At 43.7% G+C, this 22,017-nt stretch overlaps 1 protein-coding gene and 1 pseudogene across 2 annotated transcripts in view; both read left to right on the top strand.

The window, feature by feature from the left end:
- LOC124777523 overlaps positions 1–22,017 on the top strand; it is a 202,934-nt gene that overhangs the window by 85,866 nt on the left and 95,051 nt on the right. For both annotated transcript variants that reach the window (XR_007015744.1, XM_047252970.1), the window contains exon 3: positions 20,501–20,659. Coding sequence is in view for 1 of the 2 variants with exons in the window: in XM_047252970.1 (XP_047108926.1) it covers positions 20,501–20,659 (159 nt within the window). In the remaining variant the exon portion in view is untranslated. The remainder of the gene's footprint in view (positions 1–20,500; positions 20,660–22,017) is intronic.
- LOC124778529 lies at positions 21,421–21,538 on the top strand (annotated as a pseudogene).

The following is a 22,017-nucleotide window of genomic DNA, read 5'->3' as shown; positions in this document are numbered from 1 at the left end:
ACAATAGCAGCAAGCGCTACATGCGGAGCCGGCCGAAGTGGCCGTGCGGTTCAAGGCGCTGCAGTCTGGAACCGCAAGACCGCTACGGTCGCAGGTTCGAATCCTGCCTCGGGCATGGATGTTTGTGATGTCCTTAGGTTAGTTAGGTTTAACTAGTTCTAAGTTCTAGGGGACTAATAACCTCAGCAGTTGAGTCCCATAGTGCTCAGAGCCATTTGAACCATTTTTTTGCTACATGCGGACACTGCGACAGCTAGACCAAACCACAACAGTGCACTACAGCCACACTCGTAAACACGGTCGTCATCGTAAACATGTCCCTGCAGATGCTGCTCGCCGCCCGTGGCCCGTGTTTGTTACAACACGCAACTGAACGTCGGAGGTTTCAAGCGTCAACTTTAGGTTACAATATCTCCGGATGTATTTAACATTTTACAATGCAACAAACGGCACTGATTACGTATTTGTTTATATGTTCAGATGTGCTAACAAAACTAACGTGGTTCCACTTAAAAAAACGTAGGTTTGTGTTAAAAAACATACTCCCGTGCATTTTTGTATGGTTTGTATTAAACAATTACACTAGCCCCTCTCCTCACGTTCGGTCTGTGGAATCGGTTCGTCAGTATTTGATGTGGTTTACGAAATATATCTAGCGGTAACGTTAGGTGACGCACCCTGTATAGCTGAATTTTCTGCGTAGCCAACGTAGCTCAGTTGGTTAAGCGATAGAACTTTAGTGGCTACACATATGATTACCATCCTTACAAGTGTGTGTGTGTGTGTGTGTGTGTGTGTGTGTGTGTGTGTGTGTTGTAATGATGTAGAACATATCACTTTTCTTTACAATAAATAATTAATTAATTTTTTTTGCAGTTACTACTTCATGTCTAAAAGTTCATCCACTGAGTAAAAGGAGTTGTCATTCAGAAATTCTTTTAATTTGCTTTTAAATGTTGGTTGGCTGTCTGTCAGACGTTTAATGCTATTTGGCAAATGACCAAAGATTCTTGTGGCAGCTTCACCCCTTCCTGTGCCAAAGTGACATTTAATCTGCAATAGTGTAGATCATCTTTTCTTCTAGTGTTGTAGCCATGCATTTCGCTGTTATTTATGAATTGGGATGGGATATTAATAACAAATTTTATAAGTAAATATATATGTGTTGTGAAGGTACTGTGAATATCCCAAGTTCCTTAAATAAATGTCTGCAAGGTGATCTTGGGTGAGCTCCAGCTAGTATTCTGATTACGCGCTTTTGTGCAATGACTAATGGCCGCAAAATATGATGCCATATGAAAGCAGTGAATGAAAATAGTCATAGTGAGCTAATTTACTGATACGTTTATCGCCAAAATTTGCAATAACCCTTATAGCATAAGTAGCTGAAGATAACCGTTTCAACACATCATCAATTTGTTTCTTCCATGGCAGTTTCTCATCAATGCACACACCCAGAAATTCTGTGTATTTAGCCTTACCAACAGACTTCTGTTCATAGGCAATATTTATTAATGGTGTTATGCCATTTACTGTTCAGAATTGCATAAACTATGCTTTCTCAAAATTTAATGAGAGTCAATTTGCAGTGAACCACTTAATAATTTTCTGGAACACATTATTTACAGCTTCCTCAGCTGATTATTGTTTGTTGGGTGTGATTACTATAGGTGTATCATCAACAAAAAGATCTAGCTTTGCATCTTCATGAATATAGAGTGGCAAGTCATTAATATATATTAAGAACAATAAGAGACCCAATACTGAATCCTGTGGGACACCATTCTTGATAACTTCCCACTTACCGGCCTCTGCTCATTTTTACAGAGTAACTGTACTGTTGATTTCAGCCTTCTGCATTCCTCCAATTAAATATGAATACATTCCTCCAATTAAATATGAATAAGTCGTTTGTGCACTGCTGCACTCATACCACAATACATAAGCTTACCTAGAAGAATTTCATCATGCACACAATCAGAAGACTTTGAGAGATCCCAAAATATCCCAATGGGTGATGTTCGGTTATTCAAAAGTCCCTGCAGGCGCACTATCCTCTGTGCCCTCGGTGGCTCAGATGGATAGAACGTCTGCCACATAAACAGGAGATCCCGGGTTCGAGTCCCGGTTGGGGCACACATTTTCAACATGTCCCCAATGAAGTATATCAACGTCTGTTTGCTGCTAGGGTGTCCATTTAATTATCATTTCATTTCTAACAAAGCTGCATGGTCATCAACGGTATCTGTTCTTTCGGGAACAGATACTACCGTCATATATAGTTAAAATATGGCTTCCCAGCCATTGACCTTCTTGTGCGAACGCACACGCTATGCCCGAACTCGTACGGGACTTGGTAGATTAATGTGCCACGAGTAATGAGTATGATGGGTAAACATACATTAGGCGCACTATGAATGTAGTGGTGTGGACATGATGGGAATGTGGGTCTCACGGGGAGCGTGCAAGGGATAAGTCCCTGCAGGCGCACAATCCTCTGCGCCCGTGGTGGCTCAGATGGATAGAACGTCTGCCATGTTAACAGGAGATCCCGGGTACAAGTCCCGGTTGGGGCACACATTTTCAACATGTCCCCAACGAAGCATATCAACGCCTGTTTGCAGCCAGGGTGTCCATTTAATTATCATTTCATTTCTAACAAAGCTGCATGGTCATCAACGGTAACTGTTCTTTTGGGAACAGATACTACCGTCATATATAGTTAAAATATGGCTTCCCGGCCATTGACCTTCTTGTGCGAACGCACACGCTTTGCCCGAACTCGTACGGGACTGGGTAGATTAATGTGCCACGAGTAATGAGTATGATGGGCAAACATCTATTAGGAGCACTATGAATGTAGTGGAGTGGACATGTCGGGAATGTGGGTCTCACAGGGAGCGTGCAAGGGATAAGTTCCTTCAGGCGCACTATCCGTTGTACCCTCGGTGGCTCAGATGGATAGTACGTCTGCCATGTAAGCAGGAGATCCCGGGTTTGAGTCCCGGTTGGGGCACACATTTTCAACATGTCCTCAATGAGGTATATCAACTCCTGTTTGCAGCTAGGGTGTCCATTTAATTATGCATGGTCCTCAACGGTAACTGTTCTTGCGGGAACACATACTACTGTCATATATAGTCAAAACATTTAATATTTGATCATTTAAATATATATAGCATTTTATGTTGAAAAGTCTTTCTGAAAACCAAATTGACATTTGTTAGTACTTAATTTTTACAAATATGTGATGCTACTCTTGAATACATTACTTTTTCAAAAATATTGGATAAAGCTGTCAGAAATGAGATTGGGCAGAAGTTGTCAGCATCAGAGCTATCCCCTTTTTTATACAATGGTTCAACAATGGCGTATTTCAGTCTACCTGGAAAAATGCTTTGTATCAGTAAGCTACTACATATGTGGCTGAGAATCCTGCTTATTTGTAGGGAACAAGTACTCTGTTGGAAATGGCATCAATTCCATGTGAGCTTTTACTTTTGTGTGAATTTATTATTTTCCTAATTTCAGTAGGAGAGGTAGGCTGAATTTCAATTTTATCAAATTGCGTAGGTATTGCCTCTTCCATACATTGTGTTGCATTTTCTTATGAATAGCTGGATCCTATTTTCTCTGCAACACTTAAAAATGATTATTAAAAATATTTCCTACTTCTGACTTCTTGTTAACAAACTTCTCATTACGCTGATAGAAATGCAGTTTTCCTGTGCTCTCAGTTGCCCTGTGACCCTTTTAACGATATTCCAAATTATTTTAATTTTATTATCAGACATGCTAATCTCAGACATGAAGCACATACTTCTGGACTTTTTAATAACTTTTCTTAACACAGCACAGTTGTTTCTACAATGTTTCACTGTTTCAGGATATTACCCCTCCTAGCTATAAGATAGATTTCCATTTTCTGTTTCCAAGATATTTTTATCCCTTAGTAAGCCATGGTATTTTACATGGTTTCTTACGATTATATTTCACTGTTTTCTTAGGGAAACTGTTTTCAAATATACTCACAATGTATCATGATATAGGTCAAATTTTAAATTAGCATCAGGTTCCCTGTACACGCCATCCCAGTCTAACTGTTGCAAGCTTTCCCTAAAATTTTCAATCGTTATATCATTAATTCAATGCATTATTTTGGAGAACTGTTATGCATTAATGTATGGAGCTATGTCATATACTGTAACTAGCTGTGCATCATGATCAGACAGACCACTCTTAACAGGAAAAGTTTTTATTTGATTAAATTTGTCTTGATCTATAAACACATTATCTATCAGTGTGTTGCTTTCCTCTACCACCCAAGTAGGAAAATCAATAACTGACGCCAAATTGAAGGAACCATCTAATACTTCAAGGTCAAGCTTACTATCGGACTCTCTCAGAAAATCTACATTGAAATCCTCACACACAATAATTTGCTTCCTTCTGTCTGACAGATAGCACAACAAAGAATCCAAATTTTTCAAAAATAGCTGAAAATTTCCCAATGGTGACCTATACACAGCTACAGTTATATAAGTGCCATTACTTAGTTTAAGCTCACACGCACTTGCTTCTATATGTTGCTTTACATACAATTTTTTAGTTTCCAGATTTTTCACACTATGACAGATTTTAACATGAATGATAACTTCTCCTCTCTCCCTAGTGTCTCTACTTGCATATGCTGAAAGCATATATCCACCTGTATTTCTATATACCCCCACTACATGTTGGTACCTGATGTAGTCAATATCATGGCAGGGTGGATGAAACATCATCATCACAAGGGCTTTCTTGAAGGTGACTGATCCTGTAAAAGAACAACTGAAGAAGAACAAGAATGGAATACTTCTTCCTGATAATATATGAACAATTATTACAGATCCATCCAATTGTGGTAAGAATAATGTTCTCATGACATTGCTATCACATGTAGGTGGAGTTCCGAGTTGAGCATCTTAGTGTATTTTCAAAAAATACTGTTTCAGCTCAAGTATCACCTAATCCAGGAAATATAGCGCGATGTCAAAGGCGCTACATAAACAGCATTCAATGACAGCAGTGGTATCCCCAAACCTAAAAAAGTGAAACCAAACACTGTCTTCATATTTTACGATGTTACTGTGAAAAACCAATACCAAATTCAAAAATAATTTTGTTTCAATCCTCATATTTGTGCTGATGTATTGTCTCTAAGCCAAACATACTCCAGAGTCTCAAAACAGTTGGTTACGGATAATGCAAACCTCATTATAGCCTTCACACTAGACAGTCTGAATTTAAAACACATTTACCAAGCACATGTAGGAACTGAGAAGTCGTTCAATGAGTTTCTAAAGATATGTGCTGACTACTGTAATCATTCACTGTATGTGTTTCTCGTTATGTTTCTCGTTATTGATGAAACAAGAAAATACAATGATGGTAGGTACACACGAAATATATACAGTATATATAGAATGATGGTAAGTACACACGAAACCTATATATATATATATATATATATATATATATATATATATATATATATATATATAGCCCAGTAAGAGAGGTGAGAACATCAGTATACGCTGCACCATGGACGAATTCGCTTGCTTGTCCAGCTCTGAACCTGAGAGAATGGGTGTACACAAACAAAACATTCGCTTGTACATGCATGCGAAAATTCAGTCTATCGTGCTATCGTGCATAAATTTGGAGGTATGTGCATGGAGCTAGGGACATATTACCAGATACTTCTGAAAATGATCAACGCATTAACTGAGGTAGTTACTGAAATCGGTAAGAAAGTAACCGACTTAACTGAAAAGATCGAGGCTATTGAGGAGAAAATAGAATAGAGACCCTTGTTGTTGAGAAGCAGGGGCAGCCACATAATATGAGGAAGAAGAGCGTGAGCAATGAATATCAGGAATCCGGTAAACCATCAAATCCTCGACATCGCTGCGGCAGGAAAATTATCTTGCAAGAACGGTACCAGCGACTACTGTAGAGAATCGTTCAGTGTGATGCAGATTTCAATGCTGGGCCATCAACAAGTGTCAGCGTGGGAATCATTCAACGAAACATCATCGATATGGGCCTTTGGAGCCGAAGGCCCACTCGAGTACACTTGATGACTGACCAGCCCAAAGCTTTGGACCTCGCCTGGGCCCATCAACACCGACATTGGACTGTTGATGACAGGAAACATGCTGCCTCGTTGGACAACTCTCATTTCAAATTGTATTGAGCAGCTGAACGTATACGGAAATGGAGAAAACCTCATGAATCCATGGACCTTGCATGTCAGCAAGGGACTGTTCAAGCTGGTGGAGGCTCTGTAATCGTGTGAGGCGTGTGCAGTTGGAGTGATTGGGACCCCTGATACGTCTAGATACGACTCTGCCAGGTGACATGTACGTAAGCATCCTGTCTGATCAGCTGCATCCATTTAAATGCATTGTGCATTGGGCAACTACAACAGGACAATGCGACACCCCAGACTTCCAGAGCTGCTACAGAGTAACTCCAGGAACACTCTTCTTAGTTGAAGCGCTTTCTCTGGCCACCAGAGCCACTAGACATGAACATTATTGAGCATATCTGGGATGCCTAGCAACATGCTGTTCAGGAGAGTCCTCCACCCCCTCGTGCTCTTACAGATTTATTGACAGCCCTACAGGATTTATGGTGGAAATTCCCTCCAGCACAACTCAGACATTAGACGAGTCCATGCCACATCGTTTTGCGACTCTTCTCCGTGCTCACAGGAGCCCTTCACAATGTTAGGCAGGTGTACCAGTTTCTTTGGCTCTTTAGTGTATTATCGCCTGTGATACCCATTCTTGTTTGATTTTGGCAACGTCTATGTCCATGATATCACAGCAGGTTACCAAACCTTTGCTGGAGTTAAGGGAGTTACGTAACTCAACAATGATGTCATACTGACCCAAATTTCTGACTTCTTAAGTATTTGCACCTCCTTTGCCCAGTTAGTCTTGACCAGCAAGGAACCATTTCGCAACTGCTTAATAGAGTTTAGGCTACCAGCAAGCCCTTCTAAGCCCTTATGGATATACAAGGGGACTGTTTATCAAATGCTCTCTCCTTCCTCTTGATCACTACAAAGACGTTCTGATTCATGGCTCCTTGAGTCCCGTTACTGAAATGAAATATCTTGTGGCTAGGGCCTCCCATTAGATAGACCGGTCGCCTGGTGCAAGTCTTATGAGTTGAGGCCATTTCGGCGACTTGCGTGTCGATGGGGATGAGATGATAATGACGAGGACAACACAACACCCAGTCCCAGAGCAGAGAAAATCTCCGACACAGCCGGGAATCGAACCTGGGCCCCGTTGCATGGCATTCCGTTGCACTGACCACTCAGCTATCGGGGCAGACAGCCTTGTTACTGACAAGAAGTTGATTATCAGGAGGACTAGCTCCCTCATTCTTCTGGATGAATGGATGATAGTACTCCCATGCAGTAAAACCTTCCCGCTCGGAGGAGAAGAAGAAGGTTTCGAGGGTTCCATCTCGGCCCCATGAGCAGCTAGGGAAATAAGGATCCATTCAGACAGAGCGCCACATGCCTAATAAGCCTTATACAATAGAGGTGAGGTAGGTTTCCCAGAGGTTGCCCACTAACGACTGTTCCACCTCAACAGGCATATATCTCATCAGCACGCAGCTCTCCTTGAGATTGAGGGTTTTTTGTGTGAAATGCAGTGAAGGGTACTGTTGTGGAGGAAATATGGGGCTCGCAAAAGCTGTAGCGCACAATACCGTAAGGTGCGATGACTGCTGTCTGTGCTGCTCGCTGCTGACAAATAAGATAACTCTCGTTCTATCTGGATTGACCTTCGCCAATCAAACTCTCCCTATGCCTTGATAAAGTCAAGGACTGCTATTCGCCCCTAGTCTAACTATTGGCGTGGTACACCGGTCAGATAACCAGTCCACTGTGATGCCACTCAAAAATTCGCTCGCAGGCATTTAACTATAACTCTGTCCGTTCACACCGCACAATAAGTGTGGCTGTCAACACAGTGAACAATGCTTAATCGCAAGGACTCAATATAGAGTCGCACTCTGATTTGCTCTCGATAGAGGTGCTCTCCCAGTGAAGTACTGAGGAGAGACTTGTTCCTCACTCTTTGAGTACACGTACGAGCACACATGCTCTCGTTACGTGTTCTCGCTCCAAGAGCGACAACGGAACGGCCCCTCTCCATGCCAGACGTGAAGGGGTATATCTTTTGGTCTCATCCATTACTTCTTCAGCTCAAGGCGTCAGAAATATTGTCTGCCAATCAGCATTGCTCTTCTAAAACGGGAGAAGTTTCGTTTAAGCGACCAATCCAGAAATTTGTAGCATCGGCGTTTGGCGTTTTCTGTCTCCCTGTGAAAATCTCTGAAACTGCATGCTATATTTGTAAAGAATGAGTAGGCTGGGGGCTCCCACACAATGTAGCGGAATTTGCTTTTAAGCCGAACACGGGGTCATTCTTCCTTTCACTCAGGCAACTGCTGTCTGCTCTATGGGCGGTCACTGGCCGACATAGATAGGCTGAGTCGTCCTCTGAAGGGACCGGCCCCCTCAGCGTGCGGTTTGCATCTCCTGAACTAAAAGCCCCTGTGACCGTCATGACTTGAATGTGTGTGTGTACGCCAGCCTCGAGTATTTCAATCTCTGTGCACATCTGCAATTTATTAGTTATTTGCATATCGTTTACATGAATTCATACAACATTGACTTTATCTTATCGAGTTTGGGTTCCAATGAAGCGTCTTAATGTGCGGAATATGATTATGAGGGCGGAATATGTAAGCAATGAAGGTCAGGAGACCACGACGTCTTACAATGTGTATCCCATTCAACAGTGTACTGAGGCTTGTGGGGAATAAGGGAAAAGATAGAGCAAATATAGAAGTTAAGGAAATGTACATAGATACATAGACATAGTGTCCCCTTTCTCTGCAATCTATTATCTCCATATTGAATCAAAGAGTCATGCTACTGCGGGATGAAAAAAGGCTGCTGGCGAGGGACAATGAACTGTGATCAGAGAAACCTGTTTTTAAGCTGAGGGCCTCAGCAACCACTCCGGTTGGACTAAGTCATCTTGACATCTCTCTGAACAGGGCACTGTCTCATAAGTAAGGAGTAAGCAGTAAGACGACGATTCACGTAAATAGACGACTGAATACTAGAAATAGGAGAGTGCAGCACCATTAAAACCAAGAGCAGTCAACACTCGCCACAGAAAATCGTGACTAACTTGGTGAAATGCATGTTTAAAATCAATCAAAATAAAGCTTCCAACACAGGAACTGTGAAGGCAATCGAGATGAGATCACGACATTCAGCATCAAGAGTCAAGAGAAAACGTCCTGGGTAATTACTCTGATAACATGTGACAATACCAGCAAGCAAAACCGACAGGAGGCTATTTACCGTCCACACTACAGTTTTACGAGGGTCACTCCAAAAGAAATGCACACTATTTTTGTAAAAATACAGTTTTCATTCTGCATGTGTGAAAGTATTACAGTGTGTAGATACATCCTTCTCGCTTGTTTTCAAACTTAGTTCAACCTCTTCCAGTGAGTGGCGCCATCACAGCATGTCTTCAAGATGGCTGCTACACTTGACGTTCGTCAGAAGCAACGTGCTGTCGTAGAATTCCTGTCCTGTGAAAACAAGACCGTGGTTGAAAAAGGTGTATGGAGATGCTGCTGTCGATCGCAGTACAGTTAGTCGGTGGGCAAGCAGGTTACGTGATGAAAGCGGGCACGGCAATATTGAGGATTGTCCTCGCAGCGGCAGGCCTCGTACTGCACATACTCCAGACAATGTGCAGAGAGTTAACAAATTGGTGACTGCTGACAGACGCATCACAGTGAACGAATTGTCACGCTACGTTGGGATAGAGGAAGGAAGTGTTTGCAGAGTACTGAAAGTGTTGGCGTTAAGAAAGGTTTGTGCCAGGTGGGTTCCCAGGATGTTGACAGTGGCTCACAAAGAAACAAGAAAAACTGTATGCAGCGAACGTTTGGAAAGTACGAGAATGGTGGAGATGAATGTAACTACTATCTCTTTGGGAAGCTTAAAGACTCTCTTCGTGGAACAAAGTCTGAAGATGATGACTCCCTTGTGCACGCTGCCAAACAGTGGCTCCAGCAGGTTGGTCAAGATTTTTACCGTGCGGGTACACAGGCGCTGGTTCCAAGATGGCGTAAGGCAGTTGTGAGGGATGGAAATTATGTGGAGAAATGAAAATATTGTTCCTAAAGGATGTATGTAGACACTGTAAAACTTTCAAACATGTGGAATAAAAGATGGATTTAAAAAAAATAGTGTGCATTTCTTTTGGAGTGACCCTCGTATAATAAGAACTGAGTAGTTTACGCATTGTATCAGGCTATCATGATCACTCACGTCCATCTGCGTAACGAATAATGGTAGTGAGACACGTCCCCTGAGATCGCGTTCGAAGCCGCATTAGATGATACAGAGAAGCCAGCTCATCCTGGAGAATCTAACGTGGCTGGGAACGCAAACGAATACCATCTAATTTTAGTCTTTTAGTTACAGGAGTTTTGCCTCCACGTGGTGAACTTCCATAACTCCAAGTGGGACGTCTCGAGCATTATCAAAAGATCACGAAGGACAGCGTAATAAAATTACCGAGTCGTCCTCATTTGTGCCGCTTTAGCAGCAATGAAACGCAAGAGTTCAGTGAAAAGCCGAGGTTTGGCAATCCCTGATTCAGTATCTGAGGGATAACGCACTTGGGAACGGCTTGCTCGTCCCCACACGGCCGTGATGATATAAGCCAGAGAGCGGTCCGGCAGATTAAAATATTCAGCTTTTAAACAGAGCGAGGAAGATGTACCCGCTGCGGGACGTGGTTAAAACTAATTGAAACAGCAGAGTGGTCGGTAAAGCTGGCAATCATTGTATCAATTGACAAAAATTGGCTCCACAGGGAAACTGAAAAATGGATACGGCCCAGTCGAATAGTGGAAGTAGCTGTAAAACTCGTAAAAAGTACTAATGTGGGATATCTTAGGACCAAGCATCCTCTAGACTCAACGACGCCACTATATCATTGAGTTCATGACAATAATTATAACTGGGAGTCTGATCCACAGGACGTAAAACACAGTTGAAATCCATCATATCACCATGAAAATTTTTCGCGATTTGATGAAGTAAATAAATGGCATCTTCCTTATAAAAGACCTAGCGCCCATGTGTACGACCGGAAGCAGATGGGACATAAAGAAAAGTTAAGGCGAGATCTTAAAAGTGACACCCCGCACCCCGACTATAGTCCAGCATTTCAAAGTCCATAAACGGAATACCGTCCCTATATAGCACGGTCTTGTCAACTGAACTTTACGGTGCATCATTAAAAAAACATAGAATACCGAGGGAGACAAAACACATAAAATAACACTTCTTGCAAACGCACAACATTAGCTTGAGAATAAACCGTCGTAAGGGGAGGTTACCCTATTAACATTAGTTAAGAAATGTAGGGCACGAAAGTGGAACTAGAAAAGAACTTACGCATCACGTCCCGCTCGCCACAACACCGGCAGACGGCGGAGCGCAAGTACAGGATTTGAGTTCTCTCCATCGGAAGATGCAGGTTTCATATTTTGTTTTCTTTTTTCAACATGACGCTGCACGCTCAGGCTGAAAACGCTGTTTCGCACCACTACGTGACAACATAACTTCTTGACGTGGAACGGAAGGCGAGGAACACAACCAGGAGCGATAAATCTCATCACGAGATAAAGAAGAGACAGACGATGCAGCGTCTGAAGCTGTCTGTTTCATCTGACTACCCGGAAGAGAACCCGCAGTAACCGGTTGCTCCAACGTATCAGACGGAAGAAGGGATGAGATTGGACTAGAACACTGTTAAGGCAGCTCAGCACACGATTTCTCCGTCAAATCATCGGAACAGACGTCCCTACCCATGGAGGAAAGGACGTAGACCCAACATTCATTTCAACATCAGCAGAACTAGCCTCGCCATCCCTGGCGAAACAAGAATCGCAATTAACGTCAGTGTTTAGAGGATCACCTCTGGAAGAAGCACCCTCCACCACCATCTTCTCGTGAGGCGAGATTGGGGAGGGGTGACTTCGAAATCTTCACCATTGTGAGGCGGCCGGCGTTTAAATTCTGCTACCCGTGACGGCGCACTAACGGCAGCAGGGGCCGCGCCGCGTCAAAGTCGCGAGGAGTGGGGGGCAACGTCTCCGAACGTCCTCCACAGCTGCAGAAGTACTGACACCAGTTTGCGAAGAGACTAACTTAGCTAATGTCAAAGAACGACGTTTTTCATAGGACGATTTTAAAACCGTAACACGACGAAGACAATTGGTTCTGAGAGGGCCACTTTCGTTACAAAGGAAGTAGGTTCCTTCTAGCCCTGTGCACATAACCACAAACATTCAGATGTAAAGGAAGGTTTTTTTGAACACATGTTTCTACTGTTCAGATACCAATGTAACATTGCAAGCGATGTTGAGTAGGCCATCGTTCCCGCCGAATATGCCGAACGAATCCATAAGGAGGAAATGAACCGTTCACTTCGGGAGGAAGATTATAAACTCTAACCGGGATATACTCGGTCGCAGCATTTACAGGAAGGACGGGACTAACAGAACCATTACCATGTGGCCGGCCGAAGTGGCCGTGCGGTTAAAGGCGCTGCAGTCTGGAACCGCAAGACCGCTACGGTCGCAGGTTCGAATTCTGCCTTGGGCATGGATGTTTGTGATGTCCTTAGGTTAGTTAGGTTTAACTAGTTCTAAGTTCTAGGGGACTAATGACCTCAGCAGTTGAGTCCCATAGTGCTCAGAGCCATTTGAACCATTACCATGTGTAAATATCACCTGAGAAACAACCCGCGATAGAAGCCGGTCTGCTTGCATAAAAATAAGCAGTATCTACCTGATCAGGTGTATCTCGAATCGTATCAACCAATCGATCGTGAATTTCTAGCGAGCCCGGTTGAACATGACGCGTACTCTCGTCAAAACTGAAACGAACGTTACCCCGACGAAGAGTACTTTTGGGAAACTCGACAGACATCTTGGTGTGGGCAGCAAACGCTGCCTCCAGGGAACAAACGAACAACGGAGTTAGGCTAGAATTGTGCGATATCGGGCGACGCACACACAAAACTCAGTACACTCAAGTTCGACAGGCGGAAGTAAGGACAACCTGCTCGCTCGACGCGCGAGGCGGATCTGTCCGTTTCGGCTGCGGATTCCGTGAACCCTTGTGGCCGTACACGGCAAAGAGCATAAGCACGCCTGTAATTTTCAAACTCGGTTTTATCTCTACTTACACATGTTGATGTCCTAGTTGTACCCTACACCCCTTTGCAATAGGAACTAAATCAATGAGGGGAAGTTCGTGCGGTTCCCCTATCAACTAGTTTCGAGTTTAGCGCGCTCTTAGCCGCGATGACAACACACCAGGTTGCACTTCAAATGTGAAGCGGGCAGCTAAGTCACGGCACAATACTCAACGAAAGATTGGAAGCATGTTTCACGTTTTTTATACAGGGTGTTACAAAAAGCGGTTCTAGGCGCTTCAGTCCGGAACCGCGCGACCGCTATGGTCGCAGGTTCGAATCCTGCCTTGGACATGGATGTGTGTATGATGTCCTTAGGTTAGTTAGGTTTAAGTAGTTTTAAGTTCTAGGGGACTGATGACCTCAGATGTTAAGTCCCATAGTGCTCAGAGCCATTTTTTTTTTTTTTTTTTTTGTTACAAAAAGGTACGGCCAAACTTTCAGGAAACATTCCTCACACACAAAGAAAGAAAATATGTTATGTGGACATGTGTCCGCAAACGCTTACTTTCCATGTTAGAGCTCATTTTATTACTTCTCTTGAAATCACATTAATCATGGAATGGAAACACACAGCAACAGAACGTACCAGCGTGACTTCAAACACTTTGTTACAGGAAATGTTCAAAATGTCCTCCGTTAACGAGGATACATGCATCCACCCTCCGTCGCATGGAATCCCTGATGCGCTGATGCAGCCCTGGAGAATGGCGTATTGTATCACAGCCGTCTACAATACGAGCACGAAGAGTCTCTACATTTGGTACCGGGATTGCGTAGACAAGAGCTTTCAAATGACCCCATAAACGAAAGTCAAGCGGGTTGAGGTCAGGAGAGCGTGGAGGCCATGGAATTGGTCGGCCTCTACCAATCCATCGGTCACCGAATCTGTTGTTGAGAAGCGTACAAACACTTCGACTGAAATGCGCAGGAGCTCCATCGTGCATGAACCACATGTTGTGTCCTACTTGTAAAGGCACATGTTCTAGCAGCACAGGTAGAGTATCCCGTATGAAATCATGAAAACGTGCTCCACTGAGCGTAGGTGGAAGAACATGGGGCCCAATCAAGACATCACCAACAATGCCTGCCCAAACGTTCACAGAAAATCTGTGTTGACGACGTGATTGCGCAACTGCGTGCGGATTCTCGTCAGCCCACACATGTTGATTGTGAAAATTTACAATTTGATCACGTTGGAATGAAGCCTCATCCGAAAAGAGAACATTTGCACTGAAATGAGGATTGACACATTGTTGGATGAACCATTCGCAGAAGTGTACCAGTGGAGGCCAATCAGCTGCTGATAGTGCTGCACACGCTGTACATGGTACGGAAACAACTGGTTCTCCCGTAGCACTCTCCATACAGTGACGTGGTCAACGTTACCTAGTACAGTAGCAACTTCTCTGACGCTGACACTAGGGTTATCGTCAAGTGCACGAAGAATTGCCGCGTCCATTGCAGGGGTCCTCGTCGTTCTAGGTCTTCCCCAGTCGCGAGTCATAGGCTGGAATGTTCCGTGCTCCCTAAGATGCCGATCAATTGCTTCGAACGTCTTCAAGTCAGGACACCTTCGTTCTGGAAATCTGTCTCGATACAAACGTACCGCGCTACGGCTATTGCCCTGTGCTAATCCATACATCAAATGGGCATCTGCCAACTCCGCATTTGTAAACATTGCACTGACTGCAAAACCACGTTCGTGATGAACACTAACCTGTTGATGCTACGTACTGATGTGCTTCATGCTAGTACTGTAGAGCAATGAGTCGCATGTCAACACAAGCACCGAAGTCAACATTACCTTTCTTCAATTGGGCCAACTGGCGGTGAATCGAGGAAGTACAGTACATACTGACGAAACTAAAATGAGCTCTAACATGGAAATTAAGCGTTTCCGGACACATGTCCACATAACATCTTTTCTTTATTTGTGTGTGAGGAATGTTTCCTGAAAGTTTGGCCGTACCTTTTTGTAACACCCTGTATACGACTCTCCGCTATGAAATGTGTGATCGGAAGTAATTGACAAGTGTGGTCAGGAAATGTCATACGTTCCGACGTTCTTATTTTCTGCTGTAGAAAGAGAACACACATGTAGTTAAATTAGTCACACACTGACAAGTAACTCATCGATTACTGGTTAAACTTGTTGCAGAATAAGGACACAATTTAAAGCCATAAAGCAGTAAAGCACTGCAACGACAAGTAGTTCCTTAGTAATGCAAGCAGGCTCTTTCTTTTTTTTGCCGGACGTAGGGATGCCATTTTGGTCTTGTAGTAGAAGAGCACGGTATGTCTTGTGCAAAGGCAGTGCTCTGCTACTGTAAATTTATCTTGTTGGCCCAGATGATATCATCGGTGTTTCACTTTGTGATGCGTCTGGCCAATGTACGGTATTTCACACTGATGCGGATTCTCATAACGGCTTCATTTCCTAAGGCCGATGGCGACAATGAATTGAGGAAGAATGTTTCACAAACTGACTAAAGAATTCTCTGTATTTGTTTTTATATGATATGAGTCAAAAACGTGCTGCTTCTACATAATATAATAGTAATGAAAGCCACTGTGACGGTATGTGGAAACATAAGAACAATGTGTTATTCTTTCTAGATAGACGATAAAATAAATGATCCAGGGGTCCTTATATGGCAGCTCACTTGCAAGCCAACATTCATGTATTTTGATAAAAGCATATAAGCCATCTGACGTTGAATATATACATTCGAAACTGGTGACGGCGCTGTTTTCGATTAACTAAACCAAAATGAAATTGTGTCTGATAGCTGCTGTACACTATCAACATTCCGTATGCCGAACAGCCAGAGCTCTACAATCATGTATGGTTAAAAAAAATAGCACAAAAGACACTCTTCGAAAAGAGAGTGGGGGGAAGGGGCAAAGTTCCAAAACCTCTGAGGAAACAATGATTCGTATCATTTACCAGCTTGGAAATCTTGGTTCGAAAGTGTGGTATATCTGTTAATCATAATCTTTCTATTTCTTATGGTGTATTCACATAGGGAACATCTCACTATACAGTTCATGCACTAACGGAAATGCGAAAAATTGTAATAGCTGTACAGAAAGGCTGAAACGAATTCATACTCGAAGAAGGGGAAGCAACGTATCACCAGTAAGTGATTAGCACTGAAACTTTGACATAAAACGACCAGCGTGCTCTGTCGTGTGGTCGAATAGGTCAGATTTACTACAAACTCATCCAGTGAAGAGCCGGCTAACGAAGTTAGAACGTCAAATAACTTGCCATTATACGTCTTCGACGTAAGGAGCAAAGCTTCATAGTGTATGAGATCGAACAGGAGAATATGCTCTGTCTCTAGGAAATATGACTCCCACAACCATGACGTTCCAGCTCGTACAGGGCATGAGAGAGCGCTGCAGTGTACAGGGTGTTTTTAATTAAACTTTCACTACCTGAGCCGGTGTATAGGAAAACTATTTATTGTATGGGCACCCAACTTTATAGGACCGTGCGCTGCAAGATTTTCGTCGTTAGTAGTGCTGATGTTACGACTTGCCTTAGGCGCAGGTACTGGTACGGTGTCGCAGGGCTGAAACACAAGCACCAGTGCGCTTCACAGCTGCAGACAGTCAACACGGTTCTGGAAACGACGAGGAGGGCTTCAGTCGTAAAACTGTTTTATTAAAACAACACCAACAGTGATGTTTGCTCTCCGCGAGTATGGACGCATTAAAGGAACAGGAGAAGTCCTCTTTCGGAATATGAGTTGAAGAACATAATTCGGAAGTTCGAATTAACAGGCGATTTGGGAATCGTTCCTGGGAAAGGCTGGCAGCCAACTGCGCCACAACCTGTTGAAGAAGTTACTGTTGCCACGCTTGAGAATGATGCATGCAACTTCGATCTTCAAGCAGCGTACGAGCTGCGCCCACCGTTGTTTCGGGCAGCAGTAGAGCAACCTCTAGCGCCGTTCCGGGCAGTCGTGGATTTAGATGGTCGTCTCATTGAGCAACGTTTGTAACCTGGAATGTAAACATGGTACGCAATGATCAGATGTTACTCCCTCAGTTGTTTGTTCGTTATTTCTCTTCTGCATCTCCTTACAAATGTTCCCACAAAATTTCGTTGTCCTACGATCACCCGTCTGTCTTGGGGGTCATCTCAAGTAATGATTGATTATAATTTCCCTGTACAATGTGACCTCATCTCGTGGCGACAGCCTTCTTCTTCGCATGGACGTACTAGAATGTACAGTTTCGTCACGAACAGTCTGAAAAGCCTGTAAGGACGTTGCAGGATATGTTGTGCAGAGAAATAGTTCTTAAGAAAAAAAGTCGGTACGTTGGCTCTTTTTCCGAGTTAATTAGCATTGAAGTTTCACAGTCAGGCTGTTCCGCGCGCGAATTCAAGTGGCCCGCCGAGACGATGTCGCCAAAGGTGTTCTCAATTTTATTTCCTGAAACCGAACAAGAGAATGATAATGTTAATTAACTCCGAAACGGTCCAATATATCGAATATGATATTTCTCAGCACGACCTATTCTGCAACACCCTCTTTTCGAACTATTTGTGATCACACTGTATAGCTTCATCCACGTTGCTGGGCACTGCAAGCGGTGAGGACCCATTTGCTTTGGCATGTCTACCCCATTAACTGGAAGTCGTTTAGTTCACACATATGCCGTTTCGTCGATCCACAGTGTCCAACGCCTGTTGCAATGGACAGCTGTACGCAATTGCTGTCGTACTGAGGGACAAAATATGACGTTTTCGGGAGAGTTTTGGTCTTGGGATAGTAAAATATTTGATGATGGCTAAACTAGACAGAATATAAAGTCCAGGCTCGCAATAGCAAGAAAAGTATTTCTGGAATGAGAAATTTTTTAACATCGAATATAAATTTACGTGTTAGCAAGTCTTTTCTCAAAGTAACTATCTGGCTTCTAGCCTTGTACAGAAGTGAAATGTGGACGATGAACCGTTCAGACAAGAAGAGAATAGAAGCTTCTTAAATGCCGAAGATTACACGTTTATTAAGAAAACTGAAAGTGGAGGGAACAGAAAGAAAGAAAAAGTAAAGAAAAATTGACGTCAATTGCATCAGGATTTCATGCAGAGTCAGCCGCGACAAGTGAAAGGTGTGGCAGGCTGTCCCGAGCCCACGATTTCCTGCTTGCTAAGTAGGCCTAGTTGCATTGACCACTGCACCACCCGGGGACAGTTTTTACCATAAATGTGCGGACTATCTTCCCACTCAGCGCCACCTGTCTGTCCATGTCTCCCATGATCTCTTATTTAGATTCCCACTGGAGGTCGAACGTAAATGTGCATCCACATTGAAGATTGTGGATTTATTGCCCATCGAGGTGACTCAGTGATATGAATGCGTGGTGTCTGTTGTTTTGGACATTTCCAAACACCACGCGGAATCCGCAGCTGTGAAACATATGTAGACTGAAGGTGGAGGAGGCCACCAATCCACCGTCTTCATTACGGATGGATTTTTACGTTCGACCTCCAGTGGGAATCTAAAATTAGCGAGCGTGGAGGACATAAAGGGGGACTGTCGATAGGTGGCGCTAGGTGGGAATGTGAGTCGACCAGGGAGTGTACTGGGACAGTCCGCGCATTTGCGATAAACACTGTGTCCGGGTGGTGCAGCGGGTAGCGTAACTGCTTAGTAAGCAGAAGGTCCCGGTCCGGCATACGTTTTCACATGATGTCGCTGATTCACCGTAAAGTCCCTATACAGCTGATCTCAGTAGTTCTTGTCCTTTCCTTTCTCCCCCCTCCACCTCCCATTTACGTAATATGTATCACAGATGCGGATTTCTAGTGGTGTCTCTTCTTTCTGGCATGTCCGAAAGAACAGACACCGCACATAAATATTATACGTTTAGATTTCATAACCAATGAGGAGATAACAATGTAATTGAGAGAAAAAGAAATGTATGGCACAACTTGACTAAAATAAAAGATCAGTTGATAGAAAACGTCCTGATGCATCAAGGCATCGTCAGTTTGGTAATGGAGGAAAATTGGGGTGAGAATAAAATTTGTAGAGAGAGGTTAAGGTTTGAATATTAATTGCACGTAGGTTGCAGTAGTTCTGCATGACAGATTAGAGTTGGGAGCTGAATCGTTCAAGCCTTCGTACTGAAGATCACAACAAAGTGAACAGTGAATTAGGTATTAACGTGGTCACCGTGGTGATTGCTTTGTCGAGTGTAGACAGCTTCATTTGTCATGGTTTGCAGTCGCACCGAACGCAACATTTTACTTCGACCTCTAAGAACTGAGAGCAGTCTCACGGCTCTGGCTACTTCAGTAGATTCTGGAGACGGAGGTATTACCACTACTGCGAACAACTGCCCAGCAGAGAAATGGACGGCTACATCTGCTTCCATGTCTTCAAGTCCTACTGCTATGTCACTCGCCGAGCATATCTGAATGGAAGGCAACTTGTTCGTCACAGTTCTGCAGCAACTATTGTTGATGCTTTGTAAATGGCGTAAGAACTACATGGAGGGATATCTTGCAGGAAAGCATCCAGATCCTCTTTGACTCTGTGCCACGGCGTTTAAAATGTTCAAATGTGTGAATTCCTACGGGACCAAACTGCTTAGGTCATCAGTCCCTAGACTTACACAGTGCTTAAACTAACTTATGCTAAGAACAACCCATGCCCGAGGGAGGACTTGAACCTTCGGCAGGAGGGGCCGCGCAGTTGGTTACATGACGCCTCAAACCGCGCAGCCAGTCCGCTCGGCACACGGCGTTTAAGAGTTTCCAGCTGCAGCAGGTGGAGTATATACCATACTGAATTCTGGATATCAGGTTTTATGTGCAGTTCTGGAATCGTATAATTTTGTTTTACTGTAATATAGCCGACGTGTTATATAAAGTTCAGTTTAGTCACACATATCCTTTCTAATGTTGCAAATTTGTGAAGCGCTTCTTTATATTGCTACTGGAATACGTGTTATTACATATTTCGATGTCTGCAAAATTGTTGAACCGTTTGAGGTTCTTTTTAAGCCAGAAACTACTTTTCGTAATTCTCATAGCATATCCTAACAATACTTGTTTCCCGTACGAAAGAATAGCCTTTCTGAAATCGGTTTCTGTGTTTCAGACCAGCGTGTTAGTCGACCGATGGGGCAGCACTGGTGGCTGGACCCGCATCTACAACCTAACGGAGAAAGATATATTCACGTACATGAAGCTCAACTTTCCTAACGTCTTCGAAGTTTATTACGGCTCCTTTGGTGTCACGGGCCCTCCAGCACCAGCCGTACGTATCTGGAACGCACTTACTTTAAATATGCGTGCGCGCGCGCGCGTGTGTGTGTGTGTGTGTGTGTGTGTGTGTTTGTGTGTGTGTGTGTGTGTGTGTGTGTGTGTGTGTGTGTGCGTGCATGTGTCCATGTATGTGTGTGTGCGTGGGGGACGGGAGTGCTAAGTGAAGAGCAAGGATAAAGGAAATATGATACACACTGCAAAGGGATGAAACATATACTTGTAAGCTACAGGAAACATACCCCAAATCAATTTAGATTCATATAAAATTTTATTTCTAACTCGAATGCACCGTTTAGCTGTGCATAAAATATTTATTCTTCAGCCTGTATTCATAAACGAGCCCATCGTCAAAGAAATAACAAAGGTATTAATCACATCCAGGTCGCGACTATGTATACAGCTTAGTTAACTGTCATGTTTGTGCCGGCCGGGGTGGCCGTGCGGTTCTAGGCGCTACAGTCTGGAACCGCATGACCGCTACGGTCGCAGGTTCGAATCCTGCCTCGGGCATGGATGTGTGTGATGTCCTTAGGTTAGTTAGGTTTAAATAGTTCTAAGTTCTAGGGGACTGATGACCTTAGAAGTTAAGTCCCATAGTGCTCAGAGCCATTTGAACCATTTTTGTCATGTTTGTTGGAGGGTACTCGTACCTGGTGGAAAAAAGACGAGGTGAAGCGGAGAAGTGCATTGGCTTTGTTGCCACCATCAAGTAGCAAACAAGCGCCTCAGTTACCCATCTGCTAATGCCATGGGGGCAACGGCCTTGCCGCAGTGGATACACCGGTTCCCGTGAGATCACCGAAGTTAAGCGCTGTCGGGCGTGGTCGGCACTTGGGTGGGTGACCATCCGGGCCATCATGCGCTGTTGCCATTTTTCGGGGTGCACTCAGCCTCGTGTTGCCAATTGAGGAGCTACTCGACCGAATAGTAGCGGCTTCGGTCAAGAATACCATCATAACGACCTGGAGAGTGGTGTGCATAAAATATTTATTCTTCAGCCTGTATTCATAGACGAGCCCCTCCTATCCCAATCCTCCAATGAGGATGACACGGCGGTCGGGTGGTCCTGGTAGACCACTCGTGGCCTGAAGACGGAGTGCTTAATGCCATGGGCGTAGACTAAATGTTTTATGAAGTGAAATAGTAAGTTCCTATTCCATACAATCGTCCGAAACTACACTACCAGAAACAAAAATTAGTACATCCTCTTCGAAGGTTCCAGTTTACTCAAGATTTGTTTTTGCAACAGTGCATACGGACTACATGAAATTATTACTTTACAGATCAATAGCGCAAATGATTCTGAGGTACCAGGTATCGACCCATACTGAAACATCCATATTAGTACGT

Source organism: Schistocerca piceifrons, chromosome 2 (assembly GCF_021461385.2).
Source record: "Schistocerca piceifrons isolate TAMUIC-IGC-003096 chromosome 2, iqSchPice1.1, whole genome shotgun sequence".
Lineage (NCBI taxonomy): Eukaryota > Metazoa > Arthropoda > Insecta > Orthoptera > Acrididae > Schistocerca > Schistocerca piceifrons.
The sequence above is the reverse complement of the archived record's forward strand: the minus strand, read 5'-3'. Positions and strand labels throughout refer to the sequence as shown.